At 38.4% G+C, this 20848-nt stretch overlaps 2 protein-coding genes and 1 long non-coding RNA gene across 3 annotated transcripts in view; all 3 read left to right on the top strand.

Moving 5' to 3' along the window:
* The first annotated feature begins 118 nt into the window (after positions 1 to 118).
* Positions 119 to 9529, top strand: LOC102299569 (fibronectin type III domain-containing protein 7). Its single transcript, XM_005923868.2, has 14 exons — positions 119 to 460; positions 547 to 562; positions 703 to 951; positions 2187 to 2447; positions 3353 to 3613; positions 4083 to 4346; positions 4856 to 5110; positions 5195 to 5452; positions 5605 to 5859; positions 6148 to 6402; positions 7156 to 7416; positions 7622 to 7651; positions 7780 to 7829; positions 8539 to 9529. Exons 1-13 carry the CDS (start codon positions 416 to 418, stop codon positions 7809 to 7811), a joined length of 2442 nt encoding a protein of 813 aa, XP_005923930.1. The 5' UTR covers positions 119 to 415; the 3' UTR covers positions 7812 to 7829; positions 8539 to 9529.
* A 921-nt stretch (positions 9530 to 10450) lies between these two features.
* LOC121814517 lies at positions 10451 to 12338 on the top strand. Its single transcript, XR_006054390.1, has 5 exons — positions 10451 to 10528; positions 10623 to 10641; positions 10833 to 11093; positions 11402 to 11427; positions 11781 to 12338. It is a non-coding gene; the product is annotated as an uncharacterized LOC121814517 (long non-coding RNA).
* A 5318-nt stretch (positions 12339 to 17656) lies between these two features.
* The window catches only part of LOC102300190, a 35516-nt gene continuing 32324 nt past the window's right edge, over positions 17657 to 20848 (top strand). The window contains exons 1-6 of the mRNA XM_005923869.3: positions 17657 to 17769; positions 17859 to 17877; positions 18120 to 18380; positions 18499 to 18759; positions 19105 to 19374; positions 19690 to 19953. Of these exons, the coding sequence (XP_005923931.2) occupies positions 17731 to 17769; positions 17859 to 17877; positions 18120 to 18380; positions 18499 to 18759; positions 19105 to 19374; positions 19690 to 19953 (1114 nt within the window). The 5' untranslated portion in view covers positions 17657 to 17730. The remainder of the gene's footprint in view (positions 17770 to 17858; positions 17878 to 18119; positions 18381 to 18498; positions 18760 to 19104; positions 19375 to 19689; positions 19954 to 20848) is intronic.

The raw sequence follows: 20848 nt of genomic DNA, 5'->3' as shown, positions 1-20848 counted from the left end.
ATCTATCTATCTATCTATCTATCTATCTATCTATCTATCTATCTATCTATCTATCTATCTATCTATCTATCTATCTATCTATCTATCTATCTATCTATGTTACTGTCAAAGAGGTGGCTCTGAGGCCTCCAGACAGTAATTATGTCCATGTCACATTTAGTGGATATATCCTTGAGTGCAGAACATGATGCTTTCAAAGGTAGGTTTTTTTCATGGCATTCAACCTACACCGGCCCCATCGCACTGCTTCATTATAAAAAGACATTTAACCCCCCCAGTGGGAGGGGCTTGCTGCAGGTATTTCAGCTGATAGATGTTTAAGAAAAGATCAAACCACTAGAGAGAAGTGTTTTTAAGAATCAAAGAGAAGCTATCAAGAGAAGGAGAGAAGACACAAACCAGAAAAACTGGTGCTATGAAGTGGCTGGAGATTTTTGTATTACTGGGCATGTGCTCACAGGTATTGTAATAAATAGTGAGGAGATAACTGTTATAGGAAATTGATCATCAGAACACTTAATACATATATTTTATCTTAATTTGCAGGCTGCAGCCCAATCAGGTACTGTATGTTGTCTTTTACTATATTCAATTGTTGGCGGTTTATCACAGAACAAGAAAAAAAACTTGACTTGTCTGAAAGAATCTTTTTCTCAGGGTGCCAGATGTGTCTTATAATGATTTTTGCTCTACCTTCATTAGATTTTAAAGTGTCTGTGTTCTCTGCAACATCAAAGACTGTGACTCTCAGATGGACCAGGTACTCTGGAGCCACTTCATACCAGATCACTGTAAAATCACAGAGCGAACTTGTCGCTTTTGCAACATTTGGTCCAAACACAGTGATGGGCTCTGTTACCTCGCTGCCTCCAAACGTCATGTATAACTTCGTAGTTGAAGCAATGAGTGGTTCCCAAAAACTCAGCACTGCATCAGTTGAATCATCAACAGGTGAGATTTCATGCACTTCAGTCCATGCTCATGCTGTTTAAGATATGAAGTATACAGTCTTGTGTTGTCCTTCACTATTTATTTCTAAAACAAACAGTTTTTAAATTAATTTTATTGAACATGACTTTGTCCTATTAAGTTGTTCATTTCTAGAGGGTCCAGGCTGTGTAGCTGTTGCACAGAAATGCAACCAGTACCTTTTTAAAGTTTGGAGAACACGCTACAGCAGCTGATGAACCCACTGTATACCACAATGAAATCCTAAAGTATTTGTAGCAAGCTTCATTTCTGTTGCATCACATAAGAGTGTTAAGATTGTAGCTTATAATTTGAATGGAAAAAATAGAACTGATTCATTATGAAAAGGATGTCATTTAGGAAGTAAACTTTCCAGTGTTTCTTAAGTTTTTCAAACTTCACACTGGACTGGTAATACCTATTATTAGACTTTTATTACACAGTGTCTTTAAGTGTCCGTTCTCCATAGAGTTCAATGTTGTTAATTTTGAACTTACAGTTTCCCAATTAATGTTATTTGAGTAGTAAATTTCAAAGAATAGCCTGTGAAGCTCAATGGGTTAGACAGGGGTGGGCAATCTCAGTCCACGAGGGCCGGTGTCCCTGCAGGTTTTAGATCTCACCTTGGGTCAACACACCCAAATCACATGATTAGTTCGTTACCAGGCCTCTGGAGAACTTCAGCACATGTTGAGGAGCTAATTTAGCCATTTAAATCAGCTGTGTTGGTTCGAGGACACATCTAAAACCTGCAGGCACACCGGCCCTCGTGGACTGAGATTGCCCACCCCTGTGTTAGAATGTTTGTAAAGCTGCCATGTTTAGGCACACTGATCACTCATCTAAATAAAATTATGTACGGCAAAAAGCTATCCTGGAACCATAAAAATAAGTAATTTTGCAATGCAAATATAGCTATCTAGATCTGTTGGCAGTTTTACTGCTAGTATTACTGCCATTTTTCAGGCTAGCATCACTAGTATCACTTGAGACATCACTAGTAATAAACATGTGATTTATAGTTATGTTCAGTAAATGTACCAGGGGAGATTCACAGACGATAAAGTATGGGGTAGTTTTGGTTGCTTTTTAAATTAAAAAACCACTTAATTAAAACACTTAAATCTAAAGTTCAGCACGCAGACACATACAGTAAAAATTAACTTAAGCGTGGACTTGATACCATCCCTGTTGTGAATTGTTTGTGCCTCTTTCAGCCCCTGATATGATGGAGCCCATTCTGACAGTGAAGTCACTGGGTAGCACAACCTTGACAGTGGAGTTTAACTTGAGAAACGGGGTGTCTCATTACATCATACGTGTCGAGAACAGCAATGGCTTCTTCAGAGAGGTTGCAGCATCCTCCTCTCCAGCTGAGATTGAGTCCCTTGCGCCGTACACTGAGTACTCGCTCAGCATCATGGCTGTGAACACCGCAGGCCGCAGCCAGCCCTCAATTCCTGTAACTGGAAAGACAGGTGGGATTTTCAAATTACTCGTGTGAAATGGGTCTCACACCCCATGCCCTGCAGAGGTCACTTGATCTGTTTTATTGTCTAAACAGCACAACCACTATATTCAATTGTTCAAGTGAAAGGTACAGTATACACACTCATCTTCAACCCTAGGGGCCTCCCTGGCATTGGTGGTAACCATACCTGACCCCTCTATGTCAAACATAAAGAGCTGAACTCTTCCTGAGTAAAGGGTTACCAGCTCTAATCTCATCTTTACGGGGGGCAACATTCGATTCTCACGAACATGAAACATGAACTTGCAGCTGTAGCCTCTCAGCGGTGCAATGAGTTTACTGATCTTGCACCAGTCAACAAGTCTTGTTTAAAAATTTCTTAAGATTGCACCTGTTCAACTAATCCAGTCACTTTGTGACAATCATTTTTTAATAATTCAGAGAAATGTCCTCTAAACCTTTTCATTTATGCAAACTTGATTAACTTGAAACAGAAATGAAGACAAAGTTATGTGACTATTACCAAAGTAATACAGAGTTTATCTATTAATAATACTGATTACTTGCTTAATATATTAGTATTAGTACAGTTTTCATCGATAACATACAATTACTTGAACCTTTCACGCTTTAATACTAAGCAACTTTCAAACTGATTCTTGAACGTGAACACAATCAAACTCTGAAGCTCTGCTTCACCTAAAATGATCAAAGAAAATAACATAAGCGCACAGTCTGAATATGTAACAACTGGCAAGAGCTCTAAATGTTGCACCCACTATTAAGTTGACGTTACACTGACTTCCTTCACATAGTCTTGGATTAAACTTTTGGACTTTCAATAATGTGCTACAGTATTCATCTCCCACACCAGTTACTACATATAAAACAGTCTAATCTTGTCTTTCACAGTTTTGGCTCCTCCTCAGCTTGCGTCCTCCTCTACGAGCAACAGCAGCATCGTTGTATCCTGGGATCCAGTTGCTCATGCCGTCCAATACACCCTGTCCATATGCAAGCTTGATTCAAACACAAGCATGGGCGTGTACAACACCTCCAACACCAGTTTGACCTTCTCCGGCTTGGATGCTGGCTCACTCTACGTCATAACTTGTTTTGCTTGGGATCTTGAAGGTCGAAAGGGAGACAGCTCGAACATTAAACAGGCTACACGTAAGCAGGCACTGAGACAGTTGTCTGTTTGTGACTGTACACTTTGTGTTTACTCTAGCATACAGAGTGTTATTCAGCAAGAGCCCTGGACAGCATGAAGAATGCTTAACCATGATCTAGGGTCAATGCTGCAAAGCAGTAAAGCCACCAAAAACACACACAGTATTATAATTCTGAGGAGTCTTACTGTGGCAAATTATCCACAAGGTTTAATGAACATGCTGCTTAAAATATAGGAGCACAATAAGTATGAAATACTTGTTTTCTAAACTTAGAACCTTGAAAACTTCCCGTTTTAGTAGACATTTGAAAAATACAACGAAGTAAAAAAGCAAAATTTTCCACTTAATTACAACAAATAAAAGCATGCATTCAAAAATAACCAAATGCAGTTATATCACACTGGTTCCCGTGTCTACTCCAGTTTAGTCCTTCGCTGGTTTTGTTTTTATTTTTTGTCATTTAACAGGACCTCGGACCCCAGCGTCTGTCAATGTTTCTGTGGTGATGAATGGCAGTGTGGCTGGACTCTTGGTGTCTTGGGAGCCAGACCAGGAGGTCTATGGACCCATTGAGTACAATGTGATGAGTGACCTAAACTTAATGTGTAAGACCACATCCAGCTCCTGCACCCTCTCAGTAGTGGGGTGTGGAGAGGTACACACCATCCAAGTCACTGCCTCAAATGAAGCTGGGCCCAGCTATCCATCTAGCCCTGCAGTCTTCATCACCTGTGAGTAGAAGAGATATGAATGTGTCATCCACATAATGTTTTTTAAAAATATTGGAATTACCTTCCGGGTATGAAGCCGAATGCAGAAACTTGTATTGTTTCTAATGCATTGATTTAAATTAAGATTTATATTCCATATGACATGAAAAACACCCAAATTTAATTCCACATTACAAAAGTTGAATGTATCCTGTAAAATTAATGACCACTAAGGGTAACTATGGACCAATGGAAGCAATACTTTGACCTCTAAACTCTGACCCTTTATAACCACAACATTTTAAAACTCATAAGCAGATAAAACAATTTCAACATTTTTTTTATATCACACTGTTTATATATCTTAAAGAAAACAATTTATTCATTAAAAATCTTCAAACTTTTAATAACTACAATGCAAAACATGCTATAAAATATGACACACAAGTTTTTTGTGTTCTACACCGAACCCCTACCTGGCACTATGAGTGTGTGACTGTGACTAAATTCCCTGCCGTCTTGTGCTGCAGTCCCCTGCCCACCTGAGTCTTTGGCACTAGTGGAGTCTTCAGAAGGCAACTGCACTCTAACGTGGAAAACTGTGGCTCATGCTGACAGCTACATGGCCCTTATCGAGACAGCTGGCAGCAGTGTGGAAACCTGCAACACCACCAGCAACAACTGTACCTTTCACTGCCCGTGTGGGCAAACATACCTCCTGTCTGTGCTGGCCTTCAACCACGCTGGCAGCAGTCCTCAAGGACAAGTTCTCAACTACACCACTTGTAAGTAGCAGCAGAAAATTATACTTTTTAGTCACGATGAGATGCATTTTCTTCACTCTCTGATCATTCATAAACTTCTTTTAGTGGTGTGTTGCCCAGAGGATGTGTCAGTGTCAGCGGTGAGCACTGACACTCTGGACATCAGATGGATGCCCTCACGGGGGGCAGTGCTGTACGAGACCCGGGCTGCACACAGTTCAGAGGTCATCCTCTGTAATGACACCGCACCGGTGTGCGTCCTCTCTGGCCTCAGCTGTGACACTGCCTACAGTGTGGTGGTGATTCCCTGCAATGATGTGAGCGGTTGCAACCTTGCTTGTAAAGCTCACACCAAAGACACAGGTAGAAAACTTGTGTATATAAATAAGGGTATAAAAACATATCCAAGGAGAAAAAGTCCACAATATCTAAAAAAAAAGATGTCTCCTCATATTTTTGAGGGGTCCTTAAACAACGTGGACACCATTAACTCAGCCTTCTCTCCATTCTCGAAGCTCCCTGCATGCCAAACAATGTGATGCTCAATCCAAAGAACTCCTCCTGCGTCACAGTCAGCTGGACAGCAAATAACAGGGCTGCTAATTACACTGTAAGCGCAAATGGAGATGATGACAAACACATCTGTAGCACCAATAAAAGCAGCTGTGACATCACTGACCTTTCCTGTGGCTCCACCTATGAAGTAAGCGTCGAAGCAACCAGCACAGCTGGTCCGAGTTTACCCAGCTACTCTGAGTTTCTAGAAACAGGTGAGCAGTCGAATGCTGTCGCTCACGAACGGTCAGTGCTGCTTCCTGACCTTTCTTGCTTAACTTTACAACTTTGCATAACTTCATATGTGACTTTATTCCAGGTAATTATACGGGACCTAAAAGGGTTTATGTTCAATTAAACACTTTGCCCATCTTTACATCAATTTTTCTAGTTTACAAGAATTATATTTAGACACTTTTGCCTAGCTGCAATATAAAAATATACTGAACTGTACATTAATTGATATGTTATAACTGTTTCCCACACCTCATCTTCTATCGCAGAACCGTGTTGCCCAGTGAATCTGACGGTGGATCAGGTGACCCAGGCGATCACCAACGTGTCGTGGTCGCACGCCAAAGGGGCACGCTTGTTCATCGCCACTCTGACATCATCACGCGGTCATGCCCGCTGCCATACCCAGGACTCCCACTGCCTCATGGGATGCATCACCTGCAGCACCAACTACACTGTCACCATGGAGGCAATCAGCCATAACGGACGCAGGTCCAACTGCACCTATCAGGGTTTCTCATCAAGTGAGTGATGTCTTCTAATAAACCGTGACAATAAGTAACAAAGAGTGGTCAGTGAAAGATAAAAGAAAACATAAAACAGAAGAGGTGTGGACAAATTTAAAGGCTAAAATGATCTGCCAGAGAGCTCTGACAAGTTTATTAAAACATGCACACATCTATTGTGGTTTTACTTTGGTTACTCGTTTGAAATATGTACATAGTTTCAAATAATCATGGCAATTTACGTGCATATCATGCAATGACCCAAAGGATAAGGCATCAGACTCCTCTAACGGCTTTGGTCACAACCCCCAGCCACCTGATGATCAAACCTTCTGTTTGCCAAGGACAGCCAATCCAAAGAAGGCTGGCTTAAAAAGAGGGTTGCCTTCAAAGGAGAAAAGTTAAAACAACTCTTTTAGAGAGAGGATGAACTGAGGAGCTCTGGCAATCATGTGAATCATGCAAAATTACTAAAACAGAGTATAAGACTAAAAATATGGAGGTGCAAAGGAGCGTAGTAAGTCACGTAAAAAAACTAATTTATGACTTAAAGGCCTTTATTTTATGTATTGAAATAAAAACTTACGAGGAATTGTGGATTTTTTTTAGAAGTATCAAGATAAGTGTATACAAACAGAAGATATGCCTACCGATAAAAGAGCAAAACCAAAGCTGTTACAGTCATGGTAATCTGTTTTTCTTCAGCCTTTAATTGCAAAGTAGTACTAGTCAGAAGACATGCATCACTTCATTAGCATGCCTTTGTCGCAGGTCCCTGCTGTCAGTCTGGTGTCAAATTATACAGCACGTCCAGTAACTCTCTGCGGGTTTACTGGCGCAGCACTGGGAGCAACCACAGCTCCATCGCAGAGATGGTGGGGAGCAACAGCAACTACAACTGCACCGCAGCTCCTGGAGACAACAGCTGTGACTTCGGCAGCGTCCGGTGCGGGGACGTCTATCATGTAGTGGTCGCTCCACTCACACAAGAGGGCAGCAAAGTCCAATTCTGCCCGGAGAGACTGTACTCGGGTAATTCAAAGTGAAATTGTATAAAATTAGACTTTGTGTGTATTTTATTTTCCATTGATTATATTATTATAGCAATCCCTTTCACACATTTTTCTCATTACTTCCATGTTTCGTCAGGGTAAAGTTTTACATAAACATGAATCAGTAACTGTGATTAGAAAAAAAAGTACCTCAGATTTAGACTTTTCTGTTTCTGCTCTTTTAGTCACCTGTTTAGGAGACAACATTGGCACAGGTAAGTTTGCCATCTTTCTAGATTTTTTTGAATTTGGATTCAAAAAAATGTTATTTTGGATTGCATTAGATTGTAAAAAAAAATGCATGCATTTTTTTCTAAATATGCTTCAATCTCTTCTCCATCAGTTATTTACAGAGGGAAGAGAAGCGTGGACTAGCATGTTTAGCAACAAATGGTAAGCAGCTGGCTAAAGAGAGCGCAAAAATAAAACCTGAGGGCTCGAATCAGTAAAGACTTCAATCTGGTGCACTGGACAGCTTTGGAAAATTTGAAGGAGGAATTTTTAGCTTTTGCTGGTGATAAAGATCCCTGATACCCACAGACATTTATACTACACTAAAGTCTAACTGTTATAGATCAAGATATGGGTAAAAAAATAAAATAAAGAAGGACATTTTCTGTGAATTAATGAAAATTTAATGTTTGAGTTCCCAGAACCTTTTCTGTAATTTTACACGTATCATGCAGAAAAAAAACTACACGAAAGGTATGAAATATAAAAAGATGAAAATTATTAAGATAAGATTCAAAAGTCTTCCATCTGAAACTTTGTCAGCACCACTCCTTTTTTTAAAAAAAAATGTACCATAAATGCCACATACAAGTATCAGAGTTCACTTTCTGTTTTTATGGTGCTAAACTGTGGAACAGTCTATGTCTTGAATCTATGATAACATTTTTAATGACAGTTAAAATAATTGACCATCTTTTGTCTCTACCGTCTTGTGTATATTAATGTCTATCTTCTGGCTACAAAAAACACAGCGACACTTGACATTGTTGTCATCAGATTTGAGCACATTAAACCAATGAGTGAAAATAAAAGCACAAATATTGCAGGTCAGTATTCAGTTTTCATGGGTTTTGATCTTTTTCCTCGACAGAAAACATGTTCATCCTCCTCTTCCTCATCCATCACCCCCATCCTCACCGGAATGATCCCAGCCTCATAAATATATAGAGAAACAACCACAAATGTTTAGCCATGAAACATGTTGGTATAATGTTTGATGATTTTTATGTGGCATAGGAAAGCAAACTCACAGTCTGCTCTAACATTTAAGATTCAAATCTGTGATCTGTGAAAAAAGTAACTAAAGTTATGTTAAATTGGGGAAATTCTAAATTAATTTTAACCACAAATTACTGGATTTAACAGGAAAATGATTTTTTTAAAAACTGTTAAAAATTGCAATTGATAGTTGGTAAAACATTTACCATGCTTGAATAGCTAATTCAAACTACATATGATGGATTTTTCTTCTTCAGTTCAAGAAATTTGTCATAGAGATGACTGAAGCACAATAAATGTGTAGCTCATTGTCCTCCTGACAATCAAGGAACACGAACTGACATATTCATCTTTAAATACATGATTTTTTTCCCTTTTAAAACAACAGTTCTCTGTTTTATATTGTTAGGATGTAATGAACTGCTTTCAGTACGTGTCATTGTCTCAAAGTGATGGAAATTCCTGGTAATAAAGAACTCCCAGCATCATCATCATATAGTGTTTTGTTTTGGATGTAGATATGTGATCTGTAAATCAGGATGCTGATAATGCTTTGTTAGTTAAATCTGTTTAACAGTCACATGGCAGCAGTTACTATATTCAGCCTGTCCTGCTGACATTCAAACCAAGCGTGAGAATGGGCAAGAAAGCTTGTTTAAGTGAATTTCAATACATTAAACTGATGACGTAGAAGTCTCAACCACTCATAACCTCATGTATCAACGATACATTTGGCTTTAAAGGGTTAATTCTGTTAGAAGCTGTTTTGTTGTTTCTGAAACATTCCCTTCTTCAAGATCAACTGTATTTTCTTCAAACTGATTACACATCAGTGAACACTTGGCTCTCTGATGAGAATGTTATATTTGGTAAGGCAAACAGCATCATCTTCATCTTTGTGTTACATTGGAAATTTAATCAAATCTGATCAAGTTGGGTGACATGTTTGAAGTCTGGACTTACATGCAGGTAATATGTTAGACTGGACTAAAATGTTACAAGTTATAGATATATTTATCAATACATTTATAAAGTTCTGACACTGTAAGTGAACCAGAAAATCGGATAACCAAGTTGCAGAGAAAGCAATTTAAGAAGAGGTCCCAGAGCTCTGTGCCACTGCCTCCAGCTCTCCCATAAACAGAGGTCTCTAAAGTCAGAAATTTGACCTGTAACATCTTTTGGTTTTCACACTCCCCTATCTCCAGAGTGTCAAACATAAATGGACAATCATACATAACATACAGTAGCTGTAAATATAGGGATTGTTTTTTAACTTCAGAGTATAAAAGACATTAATCAGAATGTCCTTGTGAAGGAGTTTGTGGTCTTTCCTTTTTTGCAACCAGCCTCAACTAGACAACTAGAGTTTGTGTCACTCCCACATTGGCTTCATTTTTCAGCTCTGCCAGTTGCCACCTGTTTCAAATGTCAAACCTTGAGGTTTATTATTTGGTCAAGCTCAATAATACCGGGAAAGATACACTGGCTTTATATAATGCATTGAAAAAAGTTTTCAAAGTCTCAAATTACAAAAATAGTTCCCAAACACCAGACATTATTCCTACTGAAAAACTGCTGCCACGTTTTACATTGAAAACAGAGAAAACTTCCCTCCATCCCTCTTTTTGTTGATTCAGGGCATCTCTGGTTGCCTGGGGCTGCTGGAGGGGCAGCCTGCCCCCATTTAGGGAATACTGATTGGTTCTCAGGTTGAGTGGACCAAAGCTTAAAAGAATCCAGCAAACGTTTTGTATTTGACTCCCTTATATAGTAAACTAATTTTAATCCCGCTCTCATTGTTAAAGATGGGGTTGTTGGGAGCCATAGGCTTTTCTTTAGCTTTGATAACTCTAACTCAGGTAAATACAACTTTTAAACTTGTTGAAATTTATCAAATGATCAATATTTATCAATAACAAAAGAAAAATAATGTTCTATTGTTTTTATTTGCAGACACATGAAGGTGCAGAAGGTAAGAAAATGAAAAATATGTCATTTAAATAATCTATCCATTTTTTAAATACAAAGGCATGATTGTGAATAAAAAAGCACTACAGATGGATTCAAATAATAACAAACTTTTTTTGTATGTATAGCTGCATTATTTGCTCCTGTACAACCTTTAATAACAAAGCTTACTGCATGTGCTTCCATTTATTCCAGGGTGCAAAATCTTGTCAGCAAGTGCCTCAAATGCATCATCAATTCTAGTAAAATGGGAAAAGCATGCTGGAGCGACCAGTTATATTTTGGAGCTTCGAGAGAAAAACTCTCCACAGTCTGCACCGATTACAGCGCCCATATTCGGACACCAGACTGAAAGGAACGTCTATGGTCTAAAACCAGGAACTGAGTATAATGTGACTGTCAAAGCTTTTGTCTTCTTCAGTGTGGCGTGTGTGAATTCAACCCTGGCTTCCACAGGTAAGTTCAACATTTTTATCAGGGGTCAGTGCCCACATGCATAAATTCACGTAAAACTGCAGTATTTATAAACACATCAAATACATCCACAATGAGCTGATAAAGAACTTGAGTGACTAAAAAGCTATTCATAAAAGAATACCTCATAAAAGAAAAGCCAGTTGTCCCTTTATGCTAGAACGGTGCTATTATGCACAGACTTAATACAGATCAACACTACTTAGCACCCTTAAGGGAAATTATTAAAATCACACTTTAATAGCATTATGGTATTATTTTCTAAATCACTTCACTCTTCTCCTCCGCAGTGATTTAAAGAAGAGAAAAGCACATGGTAAGTGAATGTATTATATCTGACATGTAGCTTTGTGCTTGAATAAACAGGAAAAAAAACCCATTTGGTGAAGATAGAGACTCTGTAATTCCTTTGTGCTTTTTTAAATTTAAGTTTTAAAAATATGGCAAATGATTTTAGCTAGTATCTGCAAATTTCTGCTATGTTTTGTTTTGTCATTTTGTCATTTTTCTTTGCACAACGATGAAACACAGTTTGTAATTCTGTGTTGGCCACACTGACATGTGTACCTATATGTGCACATGAGTGACTTACAATAAAGAAACAAAAAAAACTAAAAATACCGCAAACTGAATACAACGTTGATGTGTCTTGATGTTTTGCTTCCACAGAAGATATTACACAACATATTCATCATACACTACTACACCACAGGAAGAAAGTCGTGCTCCTAAAGGAACAAATGTCAACCAGGAATCAGTCATGGAGCAAGAAAATGAGAAATGGTTTTGTTAAATGATTTTCATGTGTTAAATGAAAAAAACAAGTGTAACAGCAGTTCTTTCTGTGTGTTCTGCTCAAAATATATCAGAAAGGGCATGTGGTGGAAAAATCTGCGTAACCACACAGGTGTAGCTACCTGCTGTAGCAGCTGCTTGTGAACATGGGAGAGACCTCTTCTCTTTTTTAAAGTTTAAACCCAGGCAGGAGGCATGTTGGTGATGAAGTGCTAATGAAGACACCGCTCTGTGAATCTTTTCCTGATCTGCCTGTTTGCTTTAAATTCTCTTTGTGCTATTTATGATTATGAGAATTAAATTTTAATTTTGTGCAGCATGTGTGTAAAAATGGTTTCCAGCATCAATTTGCATTTGAGAGTAAATAATTAGTTCGTGTGTAATTCTATGGTAATAATTATGCAAGAAATATCTTCTCAGTGACAACATGTTGTATTCTATTTATTCCATGTCAATAGTGAATCTAGTTCTAATAAAACTGAATTAAAGTTCTTTAACACAACTGATATTCATGCTGTTGGTTATCAATGCAAAACACCTTTACTCAGTACCATATTCAATCAAACTGGAAGCCAAAATGATTACCTCTCATTTGTTAATACACATCATTCCTTCTTTCTACCAAATACCAATGACTGGAAAATTACTCATTATTAGAACATCTCTTATTTCTGTTAAAGTTTTTTGTTTCCAGCAGAGATGCAATTACCTGAAATGTAAAGCTGAACGTCATCAGTATGCAGACTGACCTTAACAATGAGGGAAGCTATATTTGATGTTAAACCCACAATTACAGTGAGTTAGAAGAAATTCATTGCTGCAGTTCAATATTATGGTGTTCACATATTTTTAATCACCAGTATCGCAGAAGAACACACAGAGAAGAGAGCTCAGAAACACCCTACAACGTGCCTTTACATGAGACAGCCCATATGGAAAAGAAATAGTAAAAACTTATATGATTTACTCTGGAAAGTGGCCACTTTCTCATTACTTTCATATATTGTTTTAGTAAGTATCCAAAACATACAAGTTTCATTTATATAATTTTTCAAGGGATCTTATATCTGTTTTCACTCTTGTATGCTTTTCATACAAGTTTCACACAAGACAGATACAAACTTTATAAGATTTATATATATCTTTTCCATATGGGAGCTGCACCTCTGCAGCTTTGCACGGCGCTCCTCCCAGAAACATTGGTTGCCATGGACTTTTTCGTAGCGCAAGTTTCACTTGGCTGAAGTCTTTGAAATCACAAATGGCTCTGGTATTATGTTCAGCGTACTGTGAACAGTGCTGGTTATCAGTAAGGAAACTGTAACTCTCTGTAGGGAATAGTTGGCATTGAATAGTAAAACATGAGCCATGACTCTGGCAAAAGGCATTTTGTCGAGACACCTAGATCTTCGCAGCTTGTGTAACAAACACCAAATTGAGATGTATAATTTCCTTGCAAAAAGCACGCACATAATAAAAAACCCACCACATTAACATTCATTTCTCAAAGCACTCAAAACATGAAGGGAAATTTTTTTTCTGTGTGTCCTCAAACCTGTTGAGGCTTTCTCAACCTAGGCTAACTTCATGCCGTGATGGTGACCGTGAAACCATATTTTGTCACAGTATAACATTTCATCAGATCATGTCTCATGAGGTTAAAGAGACATTTAGTAGTCAGGGGAACCCTGAGTTCCAGTGCAGGGCTGCAAACAGGAAATTACTCAGGAATCATTCAAGTAATCATTACATTTGTGAGCTCCTGTAGATTCTTCTCCGCTTATAGGCGTTGCTCAGCTGACCTGTGCTGCTTCTGTGGCTTTGACATTTACTGCTCTTTGTGAATTTAACAAGCAGTTTTCCACGATGTATGGAAGCAGTTGTTACACGAGCCACCGTGGCAGTTTTCCAACCCTTTGTCAGTATAAAGCTAAAACTTGGCAACTGTTGCTAAAGACCATCTTCACTTTCAATTCTGCTCAACTGCAACCAAAGTCTTTCTAGAAACAAATCCTGCCACGTGGCAACCTTCTTAAAAAGCATCCCAGAACCTATTTAGGAACTTCTTTTATTTTCGCGTATGGATGTACTTAACATTTGAGTTTATTCTGTTAGTAAAGTAAAAGTGGTGTCAATGATTACAACAACTTTTCATCTAACTTCCACATCAGAAAGAACTACATTTTGAGTGTGGAAAAGTATGCCTCTCTCTTCTATATTGTTCATTAAAGTATGCCTTTGTGTCTTACTTTGTGCCAAACGGTGCCATTTCCTGTATTAGGTGCAGTGTAATTAAACTGTGGATGAATACCTGGAGAAAGTACCAGACTGAAAAACATATTTCCATAATGCTGTGAAACTTCCAACAGATGTCTGAACAATGGCCTTCATCATAGTAGGACAGTGGTTCTATAGCTTCTTCTGCTATGTCCCTTCCATTGTGCAATTTACAAATAATTACATTTCATCCTTACAGGTTGTATTTATCAAGTTTATTTCTTTATTTATTACAAAAAGTCAACAGCTTTGATCCCTTATTTTGCAGAAAATACTTGAACTCTACTCTAACTCAAATCCTTCAGTGATGAGAATTTTAAATGCATTATTCTAAGTTTCTTCTTTTGATTCCCAGCATTTCTCCAGTATGCACATAGTTATGGTTAATTTCTTGTCAACATGTTCTTATGTTCTTGTTTTAGACATTATGTTTGACAAAAATGTAGAGAAATGTGATTATTATTTAAACATGAGTTGGTTAAGGTGCTGGGATGACATGTTAACACCTAGCAGTGAGCATAAGAACCTGACGTGAAAGAAAAATGAACTGTTATTGATTAACATAATAATTCATTATTATTATTGTTATCACCATCATACAGATATAACACGATAAATTATGAAAAAATGCAATTACGCACTAACTGAAATCAGTGTGAATTTTTTCTATATATTTTTATTTTAGTATGTGCATAACATCACTAATATAACCACTATTATATTGTCTAGGGTACACTGTATGTTATACTGAATAGATGATGATGACTACCTTAAACTCTAATATTACTTGATTAAAAGCAGCATTTCCTTCAACATCATCTGCACCATTTTCACTTATACTTCTTTCAACAAAGCAATGTCTCATTTTAATATGACTCACTTCACCAGATAGGTGGCTGCTTATTTGTGTAACCATAAAAAGTGAGGTTGGAAAACTGCAAAGTGCTCCTATAAACCATTACATTCACAGTAAAACTACAGTGTTTTATACACTACTGCTCATGAAAGTGTTTTATATTTTAAAGAAATACTGTTATTTTCTGCAGAAGAAGCAGTGGCCTTCATATTTGTAGAAACAGAGAAAATAAAATGTCTGTCTGAAAAAAGTTTTCCATTTTTCACATAATGTGTGTTTTAAAAATGTTAGCTAAACTGCAATAAAATGTTGGGGTTTACCATTTCATGTTTTTTCACCCTCCCCTGCAGGAGACCTATGCCCACCAAATGTCAGGGCTCTGTGTGCGGGCAGGTGGAGAATGTGGATCCAAGTGCAGAACTCAAACACTAACTTGAAACTCGAAACCACAGCTTTATTGCTTGCACCAATAAAACAGAAACCAAACATGAACAGACTAACTGGACCACGCAGGCAGGATCTGAGGGTACGACGCAACACCGAGCATGGGAAAACACAGGGCTTATATACACAGGGTACTAACGGGGGAATCGGCAACAGGAGGGAGACACAGCTGGGAGAGATCAGGGCTAACGAGACAGGGGGAACAAAGCTGCACACACTAACATAAGACAAAGACTTTCACAATAAAACAGGAAACATGAATTACAACTCAGAGACACGGACTCAACACAGAGAGACGGAAAATGACACATGGAACTGAACTATACATGAAACCACAATTCCTAAAACATGGATAACAGAAACATGAAACTCTAATAATAATCATCACGACCACAACAAGAGAACAAGAAAACAATCCATGATGCAAAATTAAACCAAAACATAATAAACTCAAAATACTGGGTCCAACGGACCCAGAACCGTGACACCAAAAGAGCAAGCACCTAACTTTGAGACGTCCTAGGGAAATCAGAGATTGAATATATGTATCCTACCAAGCAGCTTTCATGCATAATATTGTCGCTGATTTGAATGCAGCTGTCATTAATTCACCTCTAGGTTCCTTACAGTGTAAAGCCAACTTTATATAAAGATGAGCGTAGCTGTTGTGATGTCAGAAGTTGCTTTGTGGGCTACTGTTTTGGAGCGAAGAGAAAAGACATTTCCAGCATCAGGCTGTAAACATGTTTATTTCTGTTCTAAAGTTGTGCATTTTAACATGGGCGTGAATTAGCATTGACTTGCTTTTAAACTGAAGTGGCCATTCAAGGATCTGCAGTTTTTGTTATCTGCTCAATGGATTCATTTTTAACCACTGGAGATCACCGCTTGGTGAGAAGCCAGAGGCAGAAACAACCCAACCCTTCTGTGTTGTAATGTCATTTTATGGAGGCCGATTTTTGGGAAGTTGCAACACAGGATCCTTAACACCGACCTGTAATATTGTCTACCTCAGGACAATATCACAGCTAAAATATCAAGATGTTCACATCATTTATTCATAATTGCTCTTTTGCCTAAGAACATCTAAAGTTTCCTCACAGTATTCTAGCCCATATCCATTTTCACACTGACTTCCTTTTTTGTAATACACGAGGAGGAACCATAGGCCTTTATTCAAGTGTGACAAAGATCTTTTTCAGCCCAGCATGTAGCCTACATAATGTCAGCTCTGGGATTAAGATATCTAGGAAGAAATCAGCTTCACTTTTTGTTTGTACTAAACACCTGCAAAAATTCAGTTTATGAATTACTCAAGTTAGTAAATCTCTGTGCGTTAGGAAGTTCATCCCATCTAGATGAAGTCCCAGTTTACAAGTTTACATTCCTGACTTTAGTTTCAGGTGCATTTCTTTTCTTTGCTTAAGCAGCCCCTCCCAAGTTCAGGTCATTTACCGCGCTCTCGTGTATTGTTTCTTGAAGAAAAAGAAACCACTAAACGAATAACGATGTGTAAACATTCAGTTACTTCGACAGAAAAGAAAAAAAAAACAACTGAACAAATGAATCAATCATGCTTGGGTTAATGAGCAGTAAGGCTTAATAGGTCAGTAACATTATGTCGTAAACTACGGCTCCAAATATTACGTACGACAATGCTGCGTTAACATGTGACATATGACTTATGTGGATGAATTAATATTTTTTCTCTTGTGATTTAATAAACACGGCTGAACTGAGAGATCCTAAAACGAATCTTTTGTTTTCTGTAGTTTAAAAAACAGAAGACTTGCCACAATGTCATACAATAAATGAATTCTTATCAATGACTTTGAACAACAAAAAGACTGTTTGATATTGCAAATAATAAACACAACATAATAGATACTACAAATAGACAGCAAGGAAAATGCCTGGATGGAGGTTATGGCTGCTGATAGACTGAATAAGAGGGAAAAAAGAGAGAGGAAGTGAGAGAGGGTGATAACCTTCCTGTCATCCTCATTTCAGGTAAACTCTCATCCATTTATCCATCCCGCCCTCCATCCCTCCATCCCTCCCTCATGCTGTGTTCCCAGGGCAGCTTATGCTGCCTGGGGCTGTTGGAGGGACAGCCTGCCCTCTATTTGAGGAATACTGATTGGTTCTCAGGCATACTGAGTTAAAGCTCAAAAGAATCCAGCACACCTTTTGCATTTGACTCCCTTGTATAGTAAAGTAATTTTAATCCCGCTCTCATTGTCAAAGATGGGATTGTTGGGAGCCATATGCTTTTCTTTAGCTTTGGTAAGTCTAACTCGGCTAAATATAACTTTTTATGTTAAAATCTATAAAACTGAAACAGTTGTATGATTTTTCATTGTTTTTATTTTCAGATACTTCACATTGCAGAAGGTAAGAAAATGGAGACATTTGCGTGACTATGCAGGTCTAAAGAGCTATGTATTAGCATAATTTGGTCATTTTTAAACTTATGACCATGATAATGACTAGACTATAATAGAATAGAAAATATCATTAAAGCTCAAGATGTCACACTGGCTTCTGTTCAGTGTGACATATATGTGGCTGTATTATTTGTTGCTGTGTAAGCTTTAATGTCAAAGTTTATTGCAGTGCATTTCCATTTCTTTCAGGATGCAACATCGTGTCAGCAAGTCCATCAAGTGCCTCATCAATTTTGGTAAAATGGAAGGAATATCCTGGAACAACGAACTATGTTTTGGACCTTCGGGAGAAAAACTCTCCACAGTCTGCACCAATTATAACGTCCATATCCGGATCCCAGACTGAGAGGAACATCTTTGGTCTAAAACTAGGAACTGAGTATAATGTGACTGTCAAAGCTTTTGTCTTCTTCAGTGTGGCGTGTGTTAATTCCACTCTGGCTTCCACAGGTAAGTCCAACATTTCTACAACAACACTGATTGATCATGATTGAGAATACTGTCATTTTTTATGTTGACTTCCTTTAGCAGTTTATGTGAAATAGTCTCGCCTGCTCTTTCCCACCAGTCCCTGACACATCACAGATAGTTGAAGGGCGAGCACTATCAAGTACTTCAATCAAAGTAACATGGACAACAGTGCCTTCAGCACAGAAATACTATCTAGAGGTGTACTCTCAGACCACTGGAACCGTGATGAACTTTACATACACCAACACCACAGCTGTGGTAACAAACCTGCAGCATTCCTCCAACTATGACTGCTATGTCTACACAGTTAACCAGGCAGGCCTGGGAAGCAGAAGCAAAGTGAAGACCATCACAACCTGTAAGTGACCAACTTCAATTAGAATGTAGAAGTGTTTTAGGGTGGATGGGTATTTTATAGTCGCTCTCTGAAAAACAGGTAACTCTTGCAAATGTTTGGTAAATTTAAAAAAGAGAACGTTCAAAGAAATCTCATGACTTTTTCAGGGGGACAGGAGCAGATATTCCAAAATAAATGCATAGAAAGTGAAAAATTACATTAAAGCTATGCATTTATAAATGGTAGCTTGACCCTTTTTAATCAAAGGTCTCTAAGAATTAGAAACTTGTGTAGAAAAAGTATTTCACTGATTTGTGTCAACTATTTAAGAGTATTCATATCTGAATAAATCCCACTCTCTTTCAGTGGTGCAGCCTCCAGTCGGTATTACTGCAACACAGACTAACCAGGTTACGGCAAGAATAACGTGGGAGCCTGTGAATAGGGTCCTTTTATACCATGTCAGGATTCGCAACCTAGATGATCCCAGCAGTCAACCCTCTTCATACAATGTCTCAGACACCAAGCTGGATGTTCAAGGCATCCTCCCATGCTCCACCTATCTGATATCAGTGTTCTCATACAGCATGTTCTTGGTGCCGAGCGAGCCCACGGACTACACATACACCACCAACAGTGAGTCTGCAGAGCCACACAATATCAATAACTTGGTGATTAGGATCTAGGTCAGCCATTCTCTCTGAAGCGTCCCTTTCAGACACTTAGAATATGATCCTCAAGGACAATTCAGATGTTCTGAAAACCTATTTGTTAGGTTAGGTGGAGGCTGATGGGAAAAGAGACATGTGAGAAGATTATTTGGGTTTTATAGCACTCTACTATTAGATATGAGGTTTCCCTTCAAATACAGATTAGAGGCAATGTAGCATCAAACATCAGTGAAATGATATAATTTTCTGAAATAAAATTATATTAATGCGTTGCTTGCAGAGCTGACACCTGTTTCATCGGTATCAGTGGACTACAGCTGTACCACTAACTCTGTCACCGTGTCTTGGCCGGCTGCTTCGGGGGCCACGTCCTACAGGGCCGTGGCAGTTGGCAGTAATGGCACACAGCTGGAATGCACCAGCCAAAGCACCAACTGTCCGATTAAAGAACTGAGCTGTGGCCAGGAATACAAGGTGTATGTAACGCCCATGTCAGACAAATGCAAGAACTTCATCCACAACACCTCAGCTTCTTTTAATACTGGTGAGACCGAATAAACACACACACACAAAGAAAATAAAGCAATGGGGTTCCCTTTAAAGTCTGTTTTTATCAGGGTTTTTATGAAGTGTGCAAGCAGCATACCCAACCAGCTGAGCCTTTGTTCACAGCGGGATTGTTTCCTTCTTCAGCTGTAAAAGCTGAAATAATCCATTTTGTTTTAAATAAGGAAGAATCTGAGAGCTCATATTCCAAATACACGTATAGGTTTGGTATTGAAAAATCTGGCATTTTACTTTTAAGTTTTAAAATAAAGAAGCCAATCTGAAGAGGGACTAAAAAGAATGAAGAAGAAATATAAAGGAGTTTGTTTTAACAAAGAAATGTAAAGCAGTGATTCTCTATTGATGTCCCACAATTAGGTATAATTATCCACAAATCAATCATAAGGGGCATAAGGTGGTGTAGTAAGTGGTCACGTATTTCAAGCTTCTACCTTGTAAGGGAACTTCTATAAATGTCAGACTTTCAGAAAGCTGCTCTTGAACTACTGGAGACAATATACAACTCTTTTCATAAGATCAGCAGAAGGCCTCATCCTGTTACACAAGCATGTGTAAAATGTTTTTAATGCTCCTTTAGATTAGACGTTGAAACACTGAACATCTTTATCGGGAGAGACGATTCATAACTAGCAGTATTTTTACCTATTGCATGATTTCTATTGGTAAATATTTGGCCCTCCAGCAATAGTCAACTGGATGTCAGGACTTTATTGTCTATTTTGGGCAGGCAGTTAATCTTTTCATCTCACATATCCCTCCATTCAGTCGGGGATCTCGGGGCTGAGAGTGCGTGTTCAGCCCCACCCAATGGGTCACATTGTGCTTGGCTAAGTTGTCGTGACTTGGATGCTGCTGAATATAATTTCATGACA

This window comes from Haplochromis burtoni, unplaced genomic scaffold, assembly GCF_018398535.1.
Source record: "Haplochromis burtoni strain Fernald_Lab_line unplaced genomic scaffold, NCSU_Asbu1 Contig_53, whole genome shotgun sequence".
In the NCBI taxonomy this organism is placed as follows: domain Eukaryota; kingdom Metazoa; phylum Chordata; class Actinopteri; order Cichliformes; family Cichlidae; genus Haplochromis; species Haplochromis burtoni.
This window is presented reverse-complemented; position numbering and strand designations above follow the sequence as displayed.